Here is a 23,817-nt window from a genome sequence, read left to right as displayed (position 1 = left end):
TAATAAATATTTCAATCAATCAATCCCTGATGTCATCAATATTGACCAGCAACTCTACATCTGACCTCAAACCCTTAGATCTCCATATATGGAGCTGACTAGTTCTGACATTCCATATGTTGATCCTTCCCCATCCATCCTTCCTCTTCGATGTCTCCCTTTTGACTGATACCTGTCCATTAAAACTCTAGACGGCGTCACAGGCCTGTCCCAAAGTTATTAGTGCAGCCGCGCCCGCAGCCGGCGAAAACTAGAGTTCTCAACAGGCCCGGAAATTAAGATCTTACCCCCCCATGCCAAAGCACCAGCGCTCGCCCAGCAGTCTGCTGTCACCCAGGCGGATATGTTGATCTGACCACACATTACAAAGCACCAGTGCTCGCCCAGCAGTCTGCTGTCACCCAGGCGGATATGTTGATCTGACCACACATTCCAAAGCGCCAGTGCTCGCACATCAGTCTGCTGTCACCCAGGCAGATATGTTGATCTGACCCCCCATTCCAAAGCGCACCAGCGCTTGCCCAGCAGTCTGCTGTCACCCAGGCGGATGCGTGCAGTGCACGCAACCTCGAGGTCGCTTCTCGCCCTCAGGTGTCTTACTGGTTAGATTGAGTAAAGTTTGTTTAGGCACTGACAGTAGGTGAATGGGGTTAGTTAAGGCTAAATATGTAGGCCATGCGTTTTGTTGGCATATGACATAAAAAGGGGCGTGGACAGACAAATTTTGTCACCAGGCTTTCCACCTATCTATGAACAGACACTGACGCCCCTACTGCTTCGATTGGCTGGAAGTTTCGCGGACTTTGCCCACTCTGGCCCAGCCCCAGAGAAGAGAGCTCTTCTGTACAACAGGGAAGCGTGCTTTCAATACATTTCTTTGCTGACAGTAGCAGCTGAACCATAACAGCGTTGGTGAGTATCTCCATCATCTTATTACGCGACAATAACCGTTATGTTGACGTGACGGTTAAGAGACTTTTATAAAAGTTACTCGTTTAATGTGGTGATCCATCAGCTACCGAACGGTTAACTAATAATTTTGCTGTCTACAAGCTCATTTCATATTCTATTTTTCTTTGATCTGTATATTATAATTAACAATATTTCGTATCGTAGCTCGTCCGCCAACATAGCCTAATGGCCACGTTTTGCATCCAGATCAGAGTAACGACCCTGCAAAGTGAACCGCGACATTCACAGACAAAATGTTTATCTAGCGGGAAATGTTTAATCGTTGCCTTTGGATTATGTTCAGTTGAGTTCAGTGATTTGCATTGTCGTAGTTCTAGTTATATTATATACGACTGATTTAGCTGAAACGTATCCGTGTCACTGTCAGACAGTCGGACAAACCGAACATTACTCTGTCCAGTCGATTGATTGATTGATTGATTGAAATATGTATTAACAGTTTGCAGAATTACAGTACATTTCAAGTACAAACTCAATACAAAGACTGTTAACTGTGAGTGGACGACCCAATTAAGCATTACACTTGTTTACAAGAGGGTCCACCATGTTCAATTCATCAACACATTTAGAGACACTTTTAGACACTTTTATATAGTCAAAGAACAGAACAGGAATTCATCATAAAGGAGGTCGACTGGACAGATAAAGGCTGTACACTGAGTAACTATATCTTGGTGCAGCTTTGGTATCTTAACTGAACTGAGAACTCATGCCAAGAGATACCATCGGTCAAGTTACACAGTAACCATGTCTGTGTTTTGGCAGCCTTTGCTGGTCAAGTTATCAGATTGCATAGGTCAGATTCCTGGTCAAAGTTGAACAGATTTGTCAGGTGGTGGTGGTACGAGATGAGATGGCTACATTGTCAACACGGGTTACAACAGCAGAGAGCTGCTGCACATGACTGCTCAATATATGTTGTAACTTGTAACCCTCATATTGGATCTGGTCAGTTCAGGGCTCAGTTTGTCAAAACAACATATAGGCTATAGCAGCCAATACCATTGTGTGCTCTCTGTGAAAAGTGAACAAGAGCTGAGCCAACTTAAGCCAAGCCACATTACGTATATAGCATTTTGATTACACTCAATTCAATTCAAAGGGCTTTATTGGCATGATAAAACATACGTTTACATTGCCAAAGCAAAACACTCACTGCTTGTATTGTATTGTATTGTATTGTATTGTAATGTGGGCGGCTGTGGCTCAGGAGGTAGAGCAGGTCGTCCAATGATCCATGGGTCGGCGGTTCGAATCCCGGCTCCTCCTGTCTACATGTCGAAGTGTCCTTGGGCAAGACACTGAACCCCAAATTGATCCCGATGTGCTTGTTGGTACCTTGCATGGCTTCCGCAGCAATCGGTGTATGAATGTGTGTGTGAATGGGTGAATGTAATGCACAATCTATGTAAAGCGCCTTGGATAAAGGCGCTATATAAATGCACCATTTACAGTACTGGAATTGTTCATCACCAAAAGCCTATCATAAACAGGGCCACATAAGGACACATAAGGCTGATGTATTTAACAGGCATATGTTTTTTCTTTCTTTTTTAAGATGTACAACTGATTTATACTAGCCTGGTAAACCATCCTGGTCGTGAGAATTCACATTATAGTGTGTCTTCTGCAGACTGGTGTCGTCCACAGTTAACAGTCTTGTATTGAGTTGTGCTTGAAATGTACTGTAATTCAATCAATCAAAATCAATCAATCAAAATCCCCCCCAAGAGCTGGGTGGGTGAGCGACTTACATTAAGCAAGAACAAAAAGCATGGCAATACATCAATCACATGCATAAAAAGTAGTTATCATGAATCATACGTAAGCTAAGATTAAGAACGTAACAATGGAATATGTATATAATGGAACTATGCATGTAATCCATGTATACTTTATAGTGCTATGTCTACATAAAAATGCTATAAGTCTACATAATATGCTATCGAAGTCTACATAAAAATGTCAGGGCTAGGGCAAGTGCTACGGGCCATGATGGAGTCTGAAGAGGTGTGTTTTCAGAAGGTTGGGAGTGAGGCTGCAGTCCTGACTGTAATAGGAAGTGCATTCCATAGTCCCTGAGCAATACACTTAACCCCCGGGCCAGAGCATGCTCTCCAGGTTGAATGGCAGCCAGCCACTGCTCCTAATAGTTAGGATGGGTAAATGTGGAGGACAAATTGTTTTGTAGCAAAGGCCCCAACAACAACTAAAGAAGATGCACTTATAATAATAATAATTGTGTAGAATAGAATAGACTTTATTTGCCATTTGCACAAGTGCATAGGAAATCTTGGAGCGCAGCTCGCAGGGTCAGCATTAAAAAAGGCCCAAGGGAGGGACAGGTGAGAAAAGAAACGGAACATACAATCCTAGAATAAATAAGTGCTTCATAGTCGACCTAAAAACAATGCATATTTAGTTCGTCTATCAAATGAAGTGCTTCATAATCTGCTTAAAAACAGTGCATAATTCAATTCATATTCATATGATCAAGACATTATTATGAACGTGGACTCAGCTGTTATGTCATATATCTGCACCACTTTTCAGTGCACGTGAGAAGAGGGAAACAAACATGTCTTTGACCAATGGCCATGTGAGCAAAGAGACATGGGACTCCCATAATAAGATGATGCTGGAGCCTCTGGCCATCAACGACTCAGAGGTACAGTATGTGTTTCAATCATACATATCTCCCTTTTAGATGCTACATACACAGCATTCACATGCTGTGTATGCAGTAAGTATACTAGAATCTCGCTTCTAACGCCACGCGGTCTGTGTTGTTGTTTCCCGGTGAATATCGTGTGTCCGAGTGAGACACACACACTCACATAAACTGTACATTTTGAACGAAACATATTCTCTGTGAATATGTTTTTGTCTGTGCTGGCTGGGTACCTTTCCCTTGTTTCTCTGTGAATATGTTTTTGTCTGTGCTGGCTGGGTACCTTTCCCTTGTTCGATGCGATACAAAAATACTGTACTTTATACCTCATACTAAGCATTTAAAGTATGAGGTATAAAGTACAGCAGCCTTGTGCTCATAAAACAGAAAGATTGGGTATTGGGTAAGACTGACGTTATGTATCTTTCAGGACCTTTCACTGCTTTGTCTCAACCATGCTTGGTCTCAGCCACCGCGGTTGATATTTTGACATTTGTTTTTTTCTTTTTTGAATGTTGCCACTAGTGTTGAAGCAGCCATAAACTACACAGGTTCATCCCGATGTTCTGGGCATCTTTGTAATGTTAGTGTTAGTAAAATGCAGGTAAAAGAGTAACGTTTGAGGCAGACTAGTCTCGCGTTAACAGACAACTATGCCACAATCTCCGAATGCTATATAGAGTCTGGGACTATAGCCCCCATGAGCTGAGTAACAGAATGCTATATAGAGTCTGGGACTATAGCCCCCATGAGCTGAGTAACAGAATGCTATATAGAGTCTGGGACTATAGCCCCCATGAGCTGAGTAACAGAATGCTATATAGAGTCTGGGACTATAGCCCCCATGAGCTGAGTAACAGAATGCTATATAGAGTCTGGGACTATAGCCCCCATGAGCTGAGTAACAGAATGCTATATAGAGTCTGGGAGTATAGCCCCCATGAGCTGAGTAACAGAATGCTATATAGAGTGAGTCTGGGACTATAGCCCCCATGAGCTGAGTAACAGAATGCTATATAGAGTCTGGGACTATAGCCCCCATGAGCTGAGTAACAGAATGCTATATAGAGTCTGGACCTATAGCCCCATGAGCTGAGTAACGGAAGCTGCCATTTCCGTTCACGAAAATATATTTTTTTATTTCCTTTTCTGCTAAGCAACAAGCTATAGCCTTAGATGTTTTCTATTTATATTAGGATAAATATGCGCGACTGTAAAGATGAAACGGAAGTGGCGAGGAGGCTCCACTTCCGCTGTATCCGGATACTCATGAGACCTTTTCCGTTGGCCCAGACTGTACGGAGCGTTTGGAAATCGCGGAGGCACAGTCTGGTAACGCGAGACTAGAGGCAGACTAACATCAGTCACTTTTCCATTCACTCTAGTAGAAGAGGTGCGGGTATAAACCGTAGATATGTCGTATCCGCCTACAGGAAATACGTTGCCTGCGACCATGAGACCCGTTTCTGAATCGGTCTATACTATAGACCGATTTTATGTAATCATGGACTCTATAGAGTCCATGATTACATGCCAGATTTGTATGTAGTTGTGCACTGGTGTCACGCCCCAATAACGGCAGCAAACTATTATTTCATGTGTATAATGAAACTGCTTCTCTTCTGTGTCCCAGGTATTCTCCATCATTAAGAAGGAGAAGCACAGACAGACTTATGGACTGGAGCTCATTGCTTATTAAACTGCTTCTCTTCTGTGTCCCAGGTATTCTCCATCATTAAGAAGGAGAAGCACAGACAGACGTATGGACTGGAGCTCATTGCTTCTGAGAACTTCACCAGCAGGGCTGTTCTAGAGGCTCTGGGCTCATGCATGAACAACAAGTATTCCGAGGGATACCCTGGACAGAGGTATTTATATACAGTTATATACAGATATATATACAGTATTCTGAGGGATACCCTGGACAGAGGTATTCTGAGGGATACCCTGGACAGAGGTATTTATATACAGTATTCTGAGGGATACCCTGGACAGAGGTATGTATATACAGTATTCTGAGGGATACCCTGGACAGAGGTATGTATATACAGTATTCTGAGGGATACCCTGGACAGAGGTATTTATATACAGTTATATACAGTATTCTGAGGGATACCCTGGACAGAGGTATTTATATACAGTATTCTGAGGGATACCCTGGACAGAGGTATTTATAATACAGTATTCTGAGGGATACCCTGGACAGAGGTATTTATATACAGTATTCTGAGGGATACCCTGGACAGAGGTATTTATATACAGTATTCTGAGGGATACCCTGGACAGAGGTATTTATAATACAGTATTCTGAGGGATACCCTGGACAGAGGTATGTATATACAGTATTCTGAGGGATACCCTGGACAGAGGTATGTATATACAGTATTCTGAGGGATACCCTGGACAGAGGTATTTATGTACAGTATTCTGAGGGATACCCTGGACAGAGGTATGTATATACAGTATTCTGAGGGATACCCTGGACAGAGGTATGTATATACAGTATTCTGAGGGATACCCTGGACAGAGGTATGTATGTATATACAGTATTCTGAGGGATACCCTGGACAGAGGTATTTATAATACAGTATTCTGAGGGATACCCTGGACAGAGGTATTTATAATACAGTATTCTGAGGGATACCCTGGACAGAGGTATTTATGTACAGTATTCTGAGGGATACCCTGGACAGAGGTATTTATATACAGTATTCTGAGGGATACCCTGGACAGAGGTATTTATATACAGTTATATACAGTATTCTGAGGGATACCCTGGACAGAGGTATTTATATACAGTTCATGCTGTATGCAGTCCTTCTCTAGCATTTACATTGCATGTACTGTAAGGAACATTTAATACTAATTTAGCCTGCTTTGTGGTTTGTTGTGCAACACATTGACACCCACACGCAACAAAGTGTAACTCTTTGGGCTCCATTTTCGTCAGCGCTAAACCCCTTATCCCTAAACTTCTTTGCCTTTTTTTTTTTTTACTATTTTGCAAAACATTTTTGAATAGTTCAACCAGCCAATCTACATTGACACGTTGTGAGCTTGTCGACTGGCCATTTTAACTATTCAAAAATGTTTAGCAAAATAGTAAAAAAAAGGCAAAGAAGTTTAGGGATAAGGGGTTTAGCGGTGATGAAAATGGAGCCCCAGGTCTGGTTGGGACTGACATGTGTAGTGTGCATCTGTAGTAAATCATCTGGCCACCTTATGCAGAAGAGGGCGAGGCAGAGTCATAAGTCTAGAAAGATGGGGTGCACTAGGAAAAAATAAATCATGTCATCATATTGTATTTTCCTATGACTGATGGATACCACAGAACGTGAGCTCAAATTATATCATTCAGTTTTTATTCACCGTTTCTTTATTTTTGCGTCTTGTGTAAAGGTGTATATACTGTAAGAGTAAAACAGAAGATATAAAGGCAAACATTTAGACCAGATGTAAATCTGTCTATCTACACACACTAGCATTCAGTGTAAAGTAACGGTAAAAAGACCATTCATATTTGTTGTAATTGTACAAATTGTCTGACAAATTGCATGTGTGACTGTGTATGTCCAGATACTATGGTGGTACAGAACATGTAGATGAACTGGAGAGGCTGTGCCAGAAGAGAGCCCTGGAGGTCTACTGTCTGGACTCTGAGAAGTGGGGTGTCAATGTACAGCCATATTCAGGTACTGTACTGTATGAAATGTTGTTTTTTTTACTTTCTTATTAAGTAAGAAATGGCGGGATGGATATGGCCGGTGGATGGATATGTCAGTGAAAATATTTGCATGCTAATATGCTAGTGCCTTGTAATTGATTGATTTATTTGGCTGCAAACCCCCATCTGAAAATGCTTTGTGCCAGGGACCCCAGAAGAGTTGATTTGTGTTTAAAAATGTACAAGCTCTCAGTATGGCACTCCCGGACCCCACTTTGAGAACCACTGAGCCAAATGACTGGTGTCGATCGGCAGCTGCTGAAGACAAAACAAGCAAAGTTGACTGCATTGGCTCATAATCTCATATGCCTTGCTGATTCTCCTACAGGGTCCCCTGCTAACTTTGCAGTCTACACGGCCATGGTTGAGCCTCATGGCAGGATCATGGGCTTGGATCTTCCAGATGGAGGACATCTGACCCATGGTTTCATGACTGACAAGAAGAAAATTTCAGCCACGTCCATCTTCTTCGAGTCTATGCCTTACAAGGTAGATGCAGGCATAGTTTATGCATTCCTGAAATATTGTTGGGGTTTTTTTTGGAAATAATAACAATACTTATTGTATATCTCTGCTGTAGGGAATAAACCACCTAACTACAATATGTACATTTTTCAGAAAATAAAAAATGTATTTTTTTCAAGAAATTACAAAAACCTTATATTTTGAAAACAAAGCAATACTGCCTCATCAAAGTTGGTGTTGTGACATTATATATTGTCAATTACTTGCATGAGAGGGGGAGACGTGGTGGAGTTAGTTGTTTTAGCAGACAGTGTGAGGCTCCAATGGAGTTAAGAGGTTTTGTCCGATTACTTTCCATTGGTTCAATATTCTTTTTAAACGACACGTAAAGGGTGTTAAATTGCACTGATTTACCGGTATGCAAAAAAAAATCAAAAACCTCAAAAATGGAGTTAGGTGGTTTCCTCCCAACAGCAATGAATTATGAATATCCTACAGTGGTAATTGCACCCTTCAGATTAAAAATAGTGTTACATATTTTAATGTGAGAGGATTATGAGGCGCATGCCACATTAATTTAACGTTAATTTATTTTATTAGACTAACTCAGTATTGCTTGTACTATTACCATTAATGTTCTGACTGTTCAGCATTTGCTAATGTTGACTGAATGAGGTGTGATGTGTTTGCAGGTGAATCCAGAAACTGGTTACATTGACTATGACAAACTGCAGGAAAACGCACGGCTGTTCCACCCCAAACTAATCATTGCAGGTACACACACACACACACACACACACACACACACACACACACACACACACACACGTACTCTATATACGTGTGATGGGTGTCATTTCTCATTGTCATTAATTGTGTGTGGCATGGTGAACATATTTATTTTCTGTCTGAATGAATATACCTTTCAGTGTCATACTCCTACATTCTTTGGTATGTGAGGAATTAAATTGCCAGTGATGATGATTTCCCCCTGTCAGATTCCAGTCCATCTTTGCTATACATTTCAACATAACACCTCTATGACACCTGTGGCTTTATAGTTTACATAATTATGCTACCACCGGAGAGACGGGTGACAGCCGGAATGTAGACGGCACCCGGGTGAGCAGTATGGGCTAGCGCCCCAGCCTGTGCCCAACAAACCTTGGTGAGGCCTTTAGGAGGGCCATTATAGTCCACCACTCCTGAATGCAGTGCCTGGTACTGGGAGTCTGGTGCAATGCACGGGTCCTGGGCCTGGTGAGAGCAGGAGTGGACCTGGTGAGACGTAGGAGGGGCCCGGTCAGGAGTTAACCCACAGAGCCTAGTCCTTCCACGCACCAGATTTTGGTTCACCCAGTACCGGCAGAGTAGTTCCGGAGCAACGGATTGTGTGGCCTTGCTCATTCCCTGATGGACTGATCAAGGGTAACTAGCTACTGGGACGTAAGTCGGGATTTGATCAACCCCGGCTGGGTCGCCTGAGTGAGGGGTATGATGTTGGAACTAAGACCCGAAACCCCGTTGACCTCAGGAAACATCACTGAAGATACGTCCCAGGTGCATCCATGCGATGTATTTTTATTTATGCTATAGTACATATTTCTCTTGGAAGATGTAAAGATAATTGTATTTACTTCAGCAGCATCCTTGGATTTCTCAGTCCGAGGATCTAGGATCTTCACAATCAGTTGAAAACACCTGTACTAGAGTCAAAAACTGGTTTATTTTTAAAACAATTGCAGGACTGAACCTGGTTCTCCTTTTTCCTCTCCATTGCTTCTCAGGAACCAGCTGTTACTCCCGTAACCTAGACTACGCCCGCATGAGGCGGATCGCCGACGAGAACGGAGCATACCTGATGGCCGACATGGCTCACATCAGTGGCCTGGTGGCTGCCGGGGTCACGCCGTCGCCCTTCGAGTACTGTGATATTGTTACCACGACGACGCACAAGACATTGCGAGGCTGCCGCGCTGGCGTCATCTTCTACAGAAAAGGTAGAGACGAGAGGGAGACATACTGTGAAATACTTCAGATTCCACAGTGCAATAATGATAATCAGTGGTGGAAAAGGATCCAAATATTGTACTTTTATTCCACTACATTCATTTGAAAACTTTAGTTACTATAGTTACTTTGTAGATTTGGATTGTTATTACAAAACATACATTAACCACTTCAGCGCTCTATACATTTCAACCATTTGAATATACCTTGTCAGAAGCGTGCGTGCGTGCACATTTTAATTCATAGCTGAACCATGACCTTTATTTACTCCTCAAGTGGAACAATAGTGTATTCATCCGGTATCCGGAGAACTCGCCAGCTTACCAACTCGCCCGCGATTTAGTGCATTTTAGTTTTACTTCACCTTCATTTAAATTGTAATTACAATCGAAACAATGTAATTCATTAGTGAACAATTCCTGAAATGGTAGGCCTACTACTTATCATTGGTATTCACATACTCACCTTTTTATCATCATCTAGCATTTAATTGCACAAAATAATTTGATCACATTGGAAATGAACTACAACATCTTTGGGTTTGACGTACTACACTGATGAAGACAGCATGTTAGCATAACGATGAAGACATTCATCGTTGAGTTCTCCGGTATTCATTCATCCTATGTGTGTGTTGTGTCCTCCAGGAGTGCGTAGTGTGGATGCCAAGGGGAAGGAGACTCTGTACAACCTGGAGTCTCTGATCAACCAGGCTGTGTTCCCTGGTCTGCAGGGAGGACCTCACAACCACGCCATTGCAGGTGCACAGTCAGGAGCATACTATTCGTTACTCACTTTTATCTCCTCCAAAAAGTATTCTGTTTCCACTGAAGTGTATTCTACCACATCTTGTATCCCCCTTATATGGCTTTGTCTTGAGATTAGGGCCAGGCCAGTATATTCGTCAGGCTGATATAGCAGCCATTGTTTAACTCTATTGATAACATTGGTATCCGCAATTATGCAGCCAATATGTCCCGATTCTTAACCGTGTCCGTGTGTGTACGTGTGTGTGCGTGTACAGGTGTTGCAGTAGCCCTCAAGCAGGCCATGACACCAGAGTTCAAGGCGTACCAATTGCAGGTTCTGGCCAACTGCAAAGCTATGTCCAAGAGCCTCATTGACCATGGCTACAAGATTGTCACTGGTAACAGAAATGGCACCGTCCGCTCTGTGAAGCATTAATTAACAATAAATGTGTAAAATAAAAGCTTTTCCAATATACAGATTGTTGCCAATCACCTTGACAAACTTGTATTCTCCTGTAGATGGTTCAGACAACCACCTGATCTTGCTGGACCTGCGTAACAAGGGAACCGACGGAGGACGTGCTGAGAAGGTTCTTGAAGCCTGCGCCATCGCCTGCAATAAGAACACTTGTCCAGGTCAGTGTGTGATTTATGGTCATGTGAGTGCCGAAGCAACTGTGTGTAAATGTATATGAATTACAATTACAAATATACAAAATTAGACTAACACTAAAACATTCCAGGTGACTAAAATGTGACTACAACTAAATTAAATGACTAAAATCTAATTTTGCTGTCAAAAACAACACGGGAGTGAAGAATCTGCAGCCCAGTCACACTGTCGGGTATCAAAGCCTTAACCACTTGGCCTTTGGCGCCCCCAAGTGCATGTTCACTGGTACTCAAGTTTAACAGTATTTATTGCACAAGTGAGATGTATGTGTATTTATGAGGACCCCAAGGTGGGGCGAGACTCAGGGTGGGGGGCGTAGTCTGGGGAGCGGTCAGTCGCCTCTGCTCCGACACTGCCCCCCTCGGGGCTCCTAGGAGAAGGGGAGAGAGAAGTGTTAGCGGGGCAAAGCTGAAGAAGAAGGGTTTGTTGGGGAGGAAGGGGGGGATTTTGACGGCACGAAGCAGTCAAACAGGTAAGTGATGCGATGACAGGTGTATTTATACTGTGGTGAATGTTTACGTGATTGGCTGTGGGACTAGGGACGCAGGTGTAATTGATAAGGTGATAGAGAATGGGAGTGATCGAGATAAGCAGAGTCTCTACTCCTAAACCTGTGTTGAATTTAATTTAAAGTCGTGTAATCCATTCTGTTGTTGTCAAATAGATCAATTGGTCTGAAATTATAAATTTTGGAATTACCCCTTGAGATGTACCATCTTGTTTTCAAGAGTGTCCTCAAGTTCATATTCAATTCATACATTTAGATATAACAAAATTTACAAAACTAACTTACTTGATACCGCAGTTTCACTTTCTTTCTCTCGTTTCCACACAAAACATGATAGCACAGGTAGTTTAGATATTTCCTGTAATATCCTATGCATTTTTCACCAAATACTGACCCAAAAACATGTGTTGTTTTAAATCTGTTATTCGCATCTTGCCAATTTTCTCACACAAAAAAGATGGACACAGGAGGATACACTCATTTATTTATGCTCGTTTATTTTTATTTATGCTCATTTATATAATGATGTTGTGCACCAAAAATGGCAGATCTACATGCTCACAATGATTTGAATCTCTGTGCACAATGATTTGAATCTGCATTGTGAGCTTTGCTTTTTTGTGAAATTCTAGTTCTCAAATGGGCATATCCGCTCCTTCACCAACTGGGTGTATGAGACGAGTATTTAAATGCATTTTTTTGTCACATTCATGTAATTAATTTGTGTCTATGAAACACAACTGTGACATTTTCCCACCAAACAGTTTGGTGCTCCTCAACCACTAGACTGAAACAAGCCATTTTGGAGTAATTAGCAAATGTTAATGAGCCACAAGCTGACAGTGTTGTTGGTTGTACTACAGGCTCCTTCTTTGACACAAACCCAACAGTAGCAATGGCTGCTCCTCAACACTGAATGGACCCTATCTGCTCCTCAAAACACTGACTGGACTTTATTATGGAAAATGTATTTCTTTTTGAGGGCCCTCCTATGCCCAGCTTTGTGTTTGAATCAGAATCATCTTTGTCACATCAGTTTTACAAGTAAAAACATTAGTGAAATTCGTTTTTGTGTATAGTTCCAATCGTGTTGTTTTTCCAAGAAACATGATGGGAACTATGCATAAAAACAAATTTCAATTTGTGTGTACCACATAGTGATGATTTCATTGGCTGAGCATATGTATGTATGATGATAAGAGCGCCCCTCACTTCACACAAGTGTTTTTATTTTATTTTAGACAAATCATAGATGAGTAAACACTACAGCGATGACCCCTCACAGAAGACCTTCAACTTTATAATACGAACTACAAACGCATCACTTCTGGGGGGAAAAGTAATAGAATAGTAGTGCCCATGTCATCATGTCACAGATATACTCTACAGCAAACTCACGCCATGTAGCTACTACCATAGTTTGTATAGTCTCTTGTGTGTTTCCTTATGACAGTACTGTTGGACTAATTGTGTCTTTGTATCTCTCCAGGTGATAAGAGTGCTTTGCGCCCCAGTGGTCTCAGGTTCGGCTCTCCTGCCCTGACCTCCAGGGGCATGGTGGAGGAGGACTTCAAAAAGGTGGCAAAATTCATCCACAGAGGTACATTTTAGCCATTTTGCTATTTGCTTCACCATTAACATTTTCGTATTTCTATTGGGTCTGTCCATAGGGCATGTTACTGACAAAATAAATATTTGTGAAGAACAGTCACAGGTTTAGCATTTTATTTAGCAAGATATAGCAGTAGTGAATTATCATACATTTGGTACTCAAATCATTCTTTGATGATTTGAACAAAGTGGACCCTCTTGTAAACAAGTGTAATGCTTTATTGGGTCGTCCACTCACAGTTAACAGTCTTTGTATTGAGTTGTGCTTGAAATGTACTGTAATTCTGCAAACTGTTAATAAATATTTCAATCAATCAATCAAAAACATGCCTATCCTCCAGGTATTGAGCTGACGCTGGAAATCCAGACGAGCCTGGAACCGAAGGCCACTCTGAAGGACTTCAAAGAGGCTCTGGCCCAGGGAGAGAAGTTCAAGCAACGAGTAGCCGAGATCAGGATAGAGGTGGAAGGCTTTGCAGGACAATTCCCCATGCCTGGCCTACCTGAGCTGTAATGGATGGAAATGTTTTAATGATTACGTCTGACTGCTGCTTTTGAATGCTCTTTAACCCATTCAGGCCTGACGTCGAAATTTAAAAAAAAAAAAGTTTTCTAAATCATGACAATTTTCGGAAAGATTTGAGGCACATTTTAACGATTTTTCAAAAATAGCAGACCTACAAGTTCATAGCGCGCCACTCGGTGGCGTGCTATGAGCTTGTAGATCTGCTATTTTTCAATAGCTAAATTATAACAATGTTTAAAACACCAAAAGGGGTTCCCGCCCCAAAATGGGTTAATGGTTAATGTGGTTAAACGCTAACGTGACATGGATGCGTTCCAGGTCTCAATGGATTAATGTGACATTTTTGTTTCTGAGTGACTGCACATCCACAAGCTGAAATCAACACACTTCCTCTTGACTTCCATACATATGTGGGTATTCAGTTTATGTAGTTTGTAACTGATATGGCTTTATTTAAAACATGTGTGTACTGTGTATGATAATTCTTTTTTTGGGATTCTCCACATGCCATAGAAAAAGACATCTCTTTAAAGGTTGCTTGTGGGATGAATTCTGCTTTACTTTAATGTAACTCTTAAATGCTCAAATGCATTTGCTCTGTTGGCTACCGTTGCACTTCACTATTCTGATTAAGTTCAAGCTTTAACACTGGCTTTATGTAAGTAGAACTTGTAATTTAAGTGGTATACTTGTGTTCACTGCTGTGTATGCTTATTCTGTTCAGAATATGACCAAATGCCATTCAGCTATTTGTTAATTCTTATTGAATATTAAAGTAAATGCAACAACTCCCTTTTCTTAAGTACTGTACATAAATAATAGGCAGCAAGGTGTAACATTGCAGCCATCTACAATGAGATTTGAAAGTAGTACAACCCAAACAAATATGATTACTAACAAGGTAAAAGAGATTATACAAACTCACATCAAATCCCATTGTGCATTTTTCTGTAGTCGAGTATATTGGAAACTAACTAATTGTTTTGCAAAGGTCATTTCAGTAATGTTGTGGAAATTCAAAGATTTCCTCAGTGAGAGAATGAATAATTACAACTAAATGTCTAGTGGATTTGATACAACAGATGACAATCTAATGAAAAGAGAGTAATGGATTGAAATGAGAATATAAAGACATTCCAAAACGGACAGTGTCCAGCTGCCTCAGAAGGCAACGGGACGGGAGACTGACCCCATGCCAATGTTGGTGAAACCTACATAGAGTTCCAGGAAGAAGAAAGGTTAACCCCAAGGATACAAATGAAATCAGACGACCCTGGTGCAGTATTTTGGCTAAAGCGGTTCTCCTTTCCCAGTGAACACTAATGCAGTTGTTGGCTCCTTATCTTCCTTGTTTATGTTCCCTCAACTTCCCTGCCAGGGCACACCATTCACGTTCAGACATAATCATAACAATGTGTAGTTATAAAGTTGCAATAGTTCAGAATCCAGTCATACAATATTAAAGTATTAGTCAAATAAGATGACCTAAAGAACATTGGAATGAGCTGGCAGGAAGCAAAAGCCCAGGCCCAGAAGAGAGTGAGATGGTCAGCTCTGGTGAACGCCCTACGAACCTCAGCGGGGTAAAGAGGATTAAGTCAAGTAAGTCAAATAACAATCATTTGATGAGTTTTAACTAAAGAATATTTTGTTGGATGAGATTTTGTCTACAATTCCATGCTGTATTGATGTTGGTAGCCTACCATTAAGACAGATAACAGGCAAACGTTGATCAAAATAACTATTCTTCCACATTCTCCAATTATGTAGACTTCTGTTCTTGACTTGAGTACTAATGCAGATGCATAGGTTACCATTGCCAACTCTCCATTGTTTAGCTGAGGACCACCTGGAACCCCCTAAAGGCTATACCTATATTGAGAACTGTGATCAAGTTGAGCATTTTTAAATAAATCATTTTTAAACAAGTCTAGTGAATGTTTTGCTTTATGTTCTATATCTATCTATCTATCTATCTATCTATTGATTGATTGAAGAATTTATTAACAGTTTGCAGAATTACAGTACATTTCAAGCACAAACTCAATACAAAGGCTGTTAACTGTGAGTGGACGACCCAATTAAGCATTACACTTGTTTCCAATAGGGTCCACCATGTTCAAATCATCAAAACATTTAGAGACGTACAAATAGACACTTCTATAGATAAAATCTATCTATCTATCTATACACATACATTGCCTATTATAAAAAGGGGGGGGGGCAGTGTGTTGAGAACCGGCACAAAATAATAAACTATATTATATGAAAGAATAATATAATTTATAACAGAATGACTAATAAAGAAACGATCCTTACAACGATGATCGACTGCGCATGTCTGGATCGAATCTTCAGGTCAAATGTCTATCTGCGCGCGCTTCTTCCGGCAGCAGCAGAAGGCAGCAACAGTTCATCATCGTGAACAACAACAAACTTCTTTAACCTAATTTTCTTAACGAAAAAAAAAAACAATATACCTACATTTACATCTCCATTTGCATATTTGGTTTGGTTCACGGCATACGGAGCTACGGTTTATGGACGTTACATCCAGCGGCTAGTTAGCTCGCAGATCCAGCTGCTAGCATTAAGTTGTGTTCAGTTAGCTTTAGCTAGCTGGTTTGTGTGTCGTGTAGGTGTCCTTCTTGTGGTTGTAGTCCAGAGTGAAGCTGCAGACATGCAGGAGCTACTCGCCACTGTGGATCACATCAAGTTCGATCTGGAGATCGCTGTGGAACAGCAGCTGGGTGCACAACCCCTCCCGTTCCCGGGGATGGACAGTGAGTCCGATGCTATAGCTGCTAGCAGCTAATGCTACCTGCAGCTAATTTGACAGCAAGCATGGTCTTTTACACCAATAAAGTTGAGGTTTTTAATGAATTGAACAAGGTGGACCCTCTTGTAAACAAGTGTAATGCTTAATTGGGTCGTCCACTCACAGTTAACAGTCTTTGTATTGAGTTTGTGCTTGAAATGTACTGTAATTCTGCACAACTGTTAATAAATGTTTCAATCAATCAAAGTCGATGAACGTAAACAGCAGTAGTAATCCTCCCAGAATCTGTGAATGTGGTTACATTTGTAGACTCACAGTTACAAATGGATAAATTACCATTTTTTTGACTGTCTGTGTATGTAGTACAGTACACACAATTAACAATCCAAGGAATCTCAGCCCCCTGATTGCATTGTTGTGGTGTTAATGTAATATGCTCCCTCCTACAGAGTCTGGTGCTGCTGTCTGTGAATTTTTCATGAGGGCAGCCTGTATGAAAGGTAATGTAATAAATATTACAGCCCTCAAAACGGTTCTGCAAATCTCTTTTTGATGTCTTAACTCCTCACAGAAATATTCAACAGTAATTATAGTTCTCTGCCATTGGAAATGGCCTTCCTTGCAGCACAATTCTCACACTTGTAATGCATGGATCCAAATGAGACAATCACATATTATCAGATATATTTTTGGTTGAATGGCACCTTTCTTGTAGCTCATAATGCATTCACAATATTGTCAGTAATAGAAGATTAATTAAAAGGTTATGATCACATTTCTGGTTATGGGGCACAGAAGTACCAATTAACTTTTTACACTGATTGATCGAAAGGTGTGTGGCTTCCCATAAAAAGACATGTACCTTCCCAAAGAGTTTCACAAAAAATTGATTGTACTAATCAAATATATGGGGGTGCTGGAGGGGTAACATCTGGTCACTGAACAGTGAACAAGTATAGTGCTGAAATATCTGACCTGTGGGAATGGTACATGACAGTTACATGATGTAGGGCAGGCCGGTATTTATTCTCTACAAATAGGTATTTCCGGGTTTTGTTTTTTGTGGTAAACTCATGTGGTCGCCGTCTCCATCCAGGTGGGATGTGTCCGTTCCGTCACATCAGCGGAGAGAAGACAGTTGTGTGTAAGCACTGGCTCAGAGGTCTGTGTAAGAAGGGAGACCAGTGTGAGTTTCTCCATGAGTATGACATGACCAAGATGCCCGAGTGCTACTTCTACTCCAAGTTTGGTAAGGGGCATTTATATGTGTGTGTGTAAAACTATATATTAGGACTGTACATCTCTGACCTCACTTTGATTCGATTACGATTCTTTAGTTTACACTACTGTACGACTTCAATACAGATTGAGTATTATTTGAATTCACAGCTTCAAGCTCTCAGCACATTTATTATCAAGCTTAACTTAACGCCTATCGCCCAACCTTGGGCATAGGCCACAAACAAGAGCTCTCCAGGCGTCCCCATGTATGGCCAGATGTCTTCACATCTGCATCTAGGTCACGCCGCCAGGTGTCTGCCCTGATTTCTTTTTTGTTTTTGTCACATTCCTAAGTCAATCATTTGACCTGAGTCAGTCTCCTATTGAACTATGGCGATGACCAGGTCACAATGCATTGTTGAATTTTTACACCATGTATGTATATGGCTGATGCATTATTGTATACACTTGGTTTTTACATCTTATAATTAGATTTGAAATATTAACCATAGCCGATATGAACTTGCTTGTTGTTAATTTGACTGACACAAGTGAAATGAATGCCCTTACAACACAGTCTCTGTCAGCTATCAAAGCCACATGTTGTAGTAGCACTGATGCTGTGTGTTTTATCTCTTTACACTCTTCCAGGTGAGTGTAGTAACAAAGAGTGTCCATTTTTGCACATCGACCCTGAGTCCAAAATTAAAGACTGTCCTTGGTACGACCGGGGATTCTGCAAACACGGTAGGTCCAGAGAACTACTGCAGTGATGATGGAATTGGAACACAGATCTGATATGATTTAGACTAGAGCCTACATTCTGTCCCATAGCTTTGAGGTCATTTATACAGCTTTTCTGCTTTTAAAGGAGAATTTCGAACTAGAAGGCTTTCTTACCTTTATTTGTAGTTGTTACGTCCCCACATAATAAGCGAATTATGGTAGGGGAAATAGCCAATGCGTTTGGTGTGCACGTAACGACTGCGAATAAAGGTAAGAAAGCCTTCTAGCCCGAAATTCTCCTTTAATATATCTTTCTTTTTATGTCCATGATGTTCTCTGTCTCAGGCCCTGACTGCAGACACAGACACACCAGAAGAGTGATCTGTATGAACTACTTGGTGGGCTTCTGTCCAGAAGGGAAATCCTGTAAATTTATGCAGTAAGTATATCCTTTTTTGTTTTGGCCACCACAGAAATAACGTTTTGAGCCAAATTTGGACGATGTTATCATGAAGTTACTGTGTTCGGAAGGACTTCTTTGTAGCCCATGACTATTGTAATAAATATTCCTATGTCAATAGTAATATACGTGGTCAGAGACTTGTTTGTGGAATTATAGTTTATATATATTTTCTCCAGTCCCCGCTTTGAATTGCCCATGGGAGCCAATGACCCACCTCCTATTGGACAGCCACTCCACCAACACCAGAACAGGGTTTGAAAAACACGCGCACACACACCATTAAGATTAGCCTAATGTGATCTTGTATAACGATACATTCCACAAAAAGACAAGCATTTTCATTTCTTACCGTTTCCCTTTTCAGCCTGTCCCAACAATTGGTCGCTCGTCCTTGTCTCTGATCCAGTTGACCAATTCAAGTCCTGGCCAAGGCCAACCTCATTACATGCGGCCACAGTACAACACAGGTGGTCCCCCCATGCAACACGGCAACAGAGGACCCCGCCCATTGGACCAGGTCACCTGCTACAAGGTGAGACATCTGACCATCTGTCTCTAGACACAAACAAACCCATAGATTAAAGTTCTTAGTCGTCATGTCTGATTTCAGTCATCTGGATTCCATACGGTCAACATTTCCTTCTCTTGGCTCTAAACTGGGGTTGCAAATTAGCCTTGGCTACAAACCCATATACATTGCAACGGTTTCATGTTTTTACAATTTGATACATTGTTTTTTGTATTGTCCCTGTTAAATAAACGTATACAAAATAAAAGGATGATTTATACTTGTTTGCGTGCGTCTACAAGCTGCGATGCGTTGTGAACTTGTAGATCAGCTTTTCAATGCAATACGTGGCACACAAAGTATAAATCAGGCATAATCCTAAACAAAGCATGTGGTTGTTAAAGTCAAGCCCTACAGTAATAATGCATATCAAATTTATAAGATTAAGAGTATTAGAATTGGTCGAACTAGCAATAGAATACATGTGTGTCAGAAGCATCTTCCAATGGTCTTGAATATGTCATGAAAGCAAAGCTTTAAAAAAAGACTTATTTTACTGCTTGGCTGTATGTAAATGAAACAGCGGGAATATTTACATTTAGACAGATAATACGTAAACATAATTTTACATATTGTGTGCAACACTATGCGTAATAAGTATAAGTCAGGCAGTATATAGGCACATATAAAGTACAACAATTTGTTTTACTGAGTGGGAACTGGGAATTAACAGACATTTAAATTCAGCCATGGGCTTTTTATGACTACATTCTATGTCCTTTAAGCTGATGCTAACATCAGCCAACCTCTCTTCTTCCTCTATGCACTCTCTTCTGTAGTGTGGCGAGAAGGGCCATTATGCCAACAAATGCACCAAGGGCCACCTCGCGTTCCTGAGTGGACAGTAGCCTTCAACCTTGCTGCCCACACATCTATGCTGTGGTCTTGTCGTCTGACGTGAGCAGAGGTGATGAAGACAAGATGGGACAGAATGGAGAATACAACGGGGGGAAGCCACTGCACAACTTGCCAGTGGAAATGGCTGAAGCACACCGTTTTATTTTTCACTTCTGCAACATGTACAGTAAATACAGGCATCTGTTGTCTGCTCTAGACTCTGAAGATTTAGCAACGACGGCACAGAATGGACAGAGTTCACCTCCTGTGTGGCCTCGAGTTGAACGACCTGATTGAACAGTGAAAGTGTAAAAAGTTCTTGTTGCAGATCTGTTCTATAGCATTCAGTGCGATACATGGACCCGTAGGAAAATGCCTATAACCGGTGCTCATTTGCATAAAACATCTCAGAACACGGGTGATGGTAGACCCCTCTGCGTCTTAACCGAAGTTCATAATGGTGGTCTTGTGATGTCACGTTTGAACCAGAATAAGTACTTTGATTTCATATGGGTCATGAATGCTGTCAGTCTGTTAGACAGTGTAAAATAAAATTGAGATGACATCAAGAATATGTAGTTTGTACTTGGATGTGAATGAAATATTAGGCAATTACTTGTTCTATGCCTGGGGCAATCTAAATTGTGCTTAAAACCACAACATCTCACTGGCTAAAAGTTGATGGCCACAAGTTGATGGCCACTGACTCTTTACAAACCAAACACCAATATGACAGACCTGAAGTCTTTGCATTGGTTCCACAATGCAGTTATCCCTTTCCACTGTTTTAGCTCATACAGTGTAGATCGTCATTTAGATCGTCATTTAGCTAAGGAATACTAATTAAGCTAACCGCTCTTGACAGCATAATGCCATGTTTGCATTCAGAGATGCAGCTTAATGACACCAAAAACCATGATATTCCAAATCTCAAAACCCCCAACTCGTCTCACAGTATCAAAGTCGAACCACAGTATATTAAATAAATCTTTTAAGTACTTTATTGGTCAAGCACAAGCACATATTTAACAGATGAGTCAATGCTGCACAGATTTTGGAAAGAAGGGTCACAGTTCAACCCTTGAAGGTAGACCAGTGGAAGATCAGTGGTACTTCCTCAAACGTTCATGTTCTGCAGGAGACAAGATAAAGAAATGGTTAGATAACCTTAGTATAGTTACAGAAGTGAACACCTACTTGTACAAAGTCATTACAGCCCAAACCAGTTAATGGTTTTCAACCAAAGGCAACTTACACTAAATCATTTCTATATAGCTAAATAAAATTACAAAAGTTATGGTCACCTTCAAAATGTTAAGCAGTTTCAGTCAAAATGAGGAAGTTAGGAGTGTTGGTCATGTTACTTACTAAGGTGTTCATATTCAAAGGAGTAGCTGAGAATACAATAGCCAGCCAACAACATGGCAATGCCACCGATGCCTCCCTTCCTCACATTGATGTACTTGTTGTAGTATCTGTCATGGCCTGAGAGGAGAGATCAACACACATCATTAGAAAGGGTATCTTTGGTTTGACTATGGCCTACAACCTTATTACTTGACATCTAGACTCGTGTAGTACTCTGCTGTCACTCCAGATTTGCCATGTTGAAAAATGCTCATACAGATAGAGAAAGTATAACATTAAATATGTCAGTAATTTATTTGTACCGTATATTCATCTGCCTTGTGCCATTTGATTGAAAAGTCTAAAAGGCATTTGTATTCATATGTTGTTCCAAAGTTAACAATTAAATTGTTAATCATTTGTGACAATTAATTGTCAACTTAAATTTGTCAATTGTGACAGCCCTAATTTGACCTAAACAATTATTAGAGAAAACAAAAGACTAACTCAGAGGCGTATCTAATCCGTTTTCTGCCTGGCCAAAATCCATACTAGGACAAAAACAAGACCTGAGAACTATTAGTGACCCCTCAATCACCTATTCAAATGCAAATGCAGCCTTTGTTTTTTGATTGATTTAAATATTTATTAACAGTTTGCAGAATTACAGTACATTTCAAGCACAAACTCAATACAAAAGACCCAATTAAGCATTACACTTGTTTACAATAGGGTCCATCCTACTGTCTGGCAGGTATTATCTCTTTGAAAACCTTTAGTGCTACTGATTGTGCGCGGGGGACGACGACAATTAACACATCTTGCCTGCCCAAAATGTAATTCTTGCCTGCCCTAAATGTAATTCCTGGAAACACCACTGGACTAACTCACCCCTACGAAGGGAAGCGATTAAGCCATTTGGAGTGAAATCCCGACCTCCAAGCCAGGGTCCCAGCTGGCCCAGCTTCACGTCCATCAAGCGCATCTCAGCTACGGGAACTGTAACACAGAACACATGGCAATGTACCGTTACAACCACGTATGTAATGTACATCTAATCAAAATGACATCAATACAATTAGGATAATATTGGCTAAAGACAATAAACTAAGTGTATACATATTTGATATTTTAGAGTAGACAACATTCAATTTAGTACAAAATAAAAAAGGCTCACTTATGTTCAAGATATCTTAATATTTGACAATAGTTCGGAACATTACGTAAGGTTAAAATGGGTCCTCACTAGTCCCCAGTCAGATCTGTTTGACTTTGATTCGGCACGCCTCCAGTCCGTTGGGGACACGCAAGAATGAAAAAGACAGCTCGGAACAGAAGCCACCAAACTCTGCAGCTAAACTATCAGTTTATAAATGGGGCATATACAGTAATACAATATGATTTCTAAGACTGACACTGATCAGTGCACGCCACGGACTACACTGTCTGCAAGTTCAACAGACCTGCATGGCTATCACACACGGTGGCTAATGTTTTAAGCTAAGTTATATAAAGCATTGAGGGCACTGGGACTAGTGCGATAACTGCATGCAAATTAGAAGTGTAATTAAGCTCTGCGACATAGATTAACGTGACAAAACGTCACTGTCAAAAAGCGGCTCGCCAATGATTTTACAATGAAAGCTGACAATGACAGCCTAAAGTCCTTGACGTGACTCTGGTTTCATTGGCGGCCTTGAAAAAAAAGAAACAACACCACACAATGCTGCATGTTAGCGGTTTGTCTGGTCGTTACAATGCAGAGTCTGAGGGAAACTACCAACACCGTATGAAAACTGAAGCTCGCAAGTATCCCCGAACAGCAGTAAAACAATTAGTTGTGACATAAGAAACGACAACATTACCTGGTTTGTCTGCCATCTTGATCGTAGAAAGAGTGCTGAGCCACAGAGAGGATTATGGGAATATTATAAACGTGCAGAGTGCATTATGGGAGAATATGTATT

The 23,817-nt window shown here is 40.9% G+C and overlaps 3 protein-coding genes across 4 annotated transcripts in view; 2 read left to right on the top strand and 1 right to left on the bottom strand.

Moving 5' to 3' along the window:
- The first annotated feature begins 756 nt into the window (after positions 1-756).
- On the top strand, positions 757-14,699 carry shmt1 (serine hydroxymethyltransferase 1 (soluble)). Of its 2 annotated transcripts, XM_079521039.1 has the most exons (13): positions 757-912; positions 3,526-3,640; positions 5,366-5,484; positions 5,574-5,600; positions 7,220-7,335; positions 7,696-7,856; positions 8,525-8,606; positions 9,620-9,832; positions 10,490-10,603; positions 10,867-10,989; positions 11,111-11,227; positions 13,262-13,372; positions 13,725-14,699. In XM_079521039.1, exons 2-13 carry the CDS (start codon positions 3,551-3,553, stop codon positions 13,895-13,897), a joined length of 1,446 nt encoding a protein of 481 aa, XP_079377165.1. In that variant the 5' UTR covers positions 757-912; positions 3,526-3,550; the 3' UTR covers positions 13,898-14,699. The 2 variants fall into 2 exon arrangements, with proteins under 2 accessions (XP_079377165.1, XP_079377164.1); XM_079521038.1 differs by lacking the exon at positions 5,574-5,600 and having other exon boundaries at positions 5,366-5,511.
- Positions 14,700-16,249: 1,550 nt separating this feature from the next.
- cpsf4 (cleavage and polyadenylation specific factor 4) lies at positions 16,250-21,075 on the top strand. The gene is made up of 8 exons (XM_079519446.1): positions 16,250-16,692; positions 17,138-17,188; positions 17,785-17,937; positions 18,561-18,656; positions 18,981-19,074; positions 19,275-19,350; positions 19,463-19,630; positions 20,446-21,075. The coding sequence occupies exons 1-8, from the start codon at positions 16,590-16,592 to the stop codon at positions 20,512-20,514; spliced, it is 810 nt and encodes a 269-aa protein (XP_079375572.1). The 5' UTR covers positions 16,250-16,589; the 3' UTR covers positions 20,515-21,075.
- A 404-nt stretch (positions 21,076-21,479) lies between these two features.
- The window catches only part of atp5mf (ATP synthase membrane subunit f), a 2,360-nt gene continuing 22 nt past the window's right edge, over positions 21,480-23,817 (bottom strand). The window contains exons 1-4 of the mRNA XM_079520149.1: positions 23,716-23,817; positions 22,742-22,849; positions 21,872-21,988; positions 21,480-21,635 (exon numbers count right to left, since the gene is read on the bottom strand). The exon at positions 23,716-23,817 is cut by the window's right edge and continues 22 nt beyond it. Of these exons, the coding sequence (XP_079376275.1) occupies positions 21,607-21,635; positions 21,872-21,988; positions 22,742-22,849; positions 23,716-23,731 (270 nt within the window). The 5' untranslated portion in view covers positions 23,732-23,817 and the 3' untranslated portion in view covers positions 21,480-21,606. The remainder of the gene's footprint in view (positions 21,636-21,871; positions 21,989-22,741; positions 22,850-23,715) is intronic.

Source organism: Electrona antarctica (assembly GCF_951216825.1).
Source record: "Electrona antarctica genome assembly, chromosome: 14".
NCBI classification, from domain to species: Eukaryota; Metazoa; Chordata; class Actinopteri; order Myctophiformes; family Myctophidae; genus Electrona; species Electrona antarctica.
Note: the sequence above shows the minus strand (reverse complement) of the source record. Positions and strands in the feature narration are given on the sequence as shown.

Excerpts from the sequence above, each read along its gene's own strand:
- shmt1 (XM_079521039.1), top strand. The coding sequence starts at position 3,551 with ATGTCTTTGACCAATGGCCATGTGAGCAAAGAGACATGGGACTCCCAT. Across the intron at positions 5,601-7,219 it reads GAGGGATACCCTGGACAGAG|ATACTATGGTGGTACAGAAC; the intron begins GTATTTATATAC and ends GTGTATGTCCAG. Across the intron at positions 11,228-13,261 it reads CAATAAGAACACTTGTCCAG|GTGATAAGAGTGCTTTGCGC; the intron begins GTCAGTGTGTGA and ends GTATCTCTCCAG.
- cpsf4 (XM_079519446.1), top strand. The coding sequence starts at position 16,590 with ATGCAGGAGCTACTCGCCACTGTGGATCACATCAAGTTCGATCTGGAG. Across the intron at positions 16,693-17,137 it reads CCCGTTCCCGGGGATGGACA|AGTCTGGTGCTGCTGTCTGT; the intron begins GTGAGTCCGATG and ends TCCCTCCTACAG. Across the intron at positions 18,657-18,980 it reads CCGGGGATTCTGCAAACACG|GCCCTGACTGCAGACACAGA; the intron begins GTAGGTCCAGAG and ends TCTCTGTCTCAG.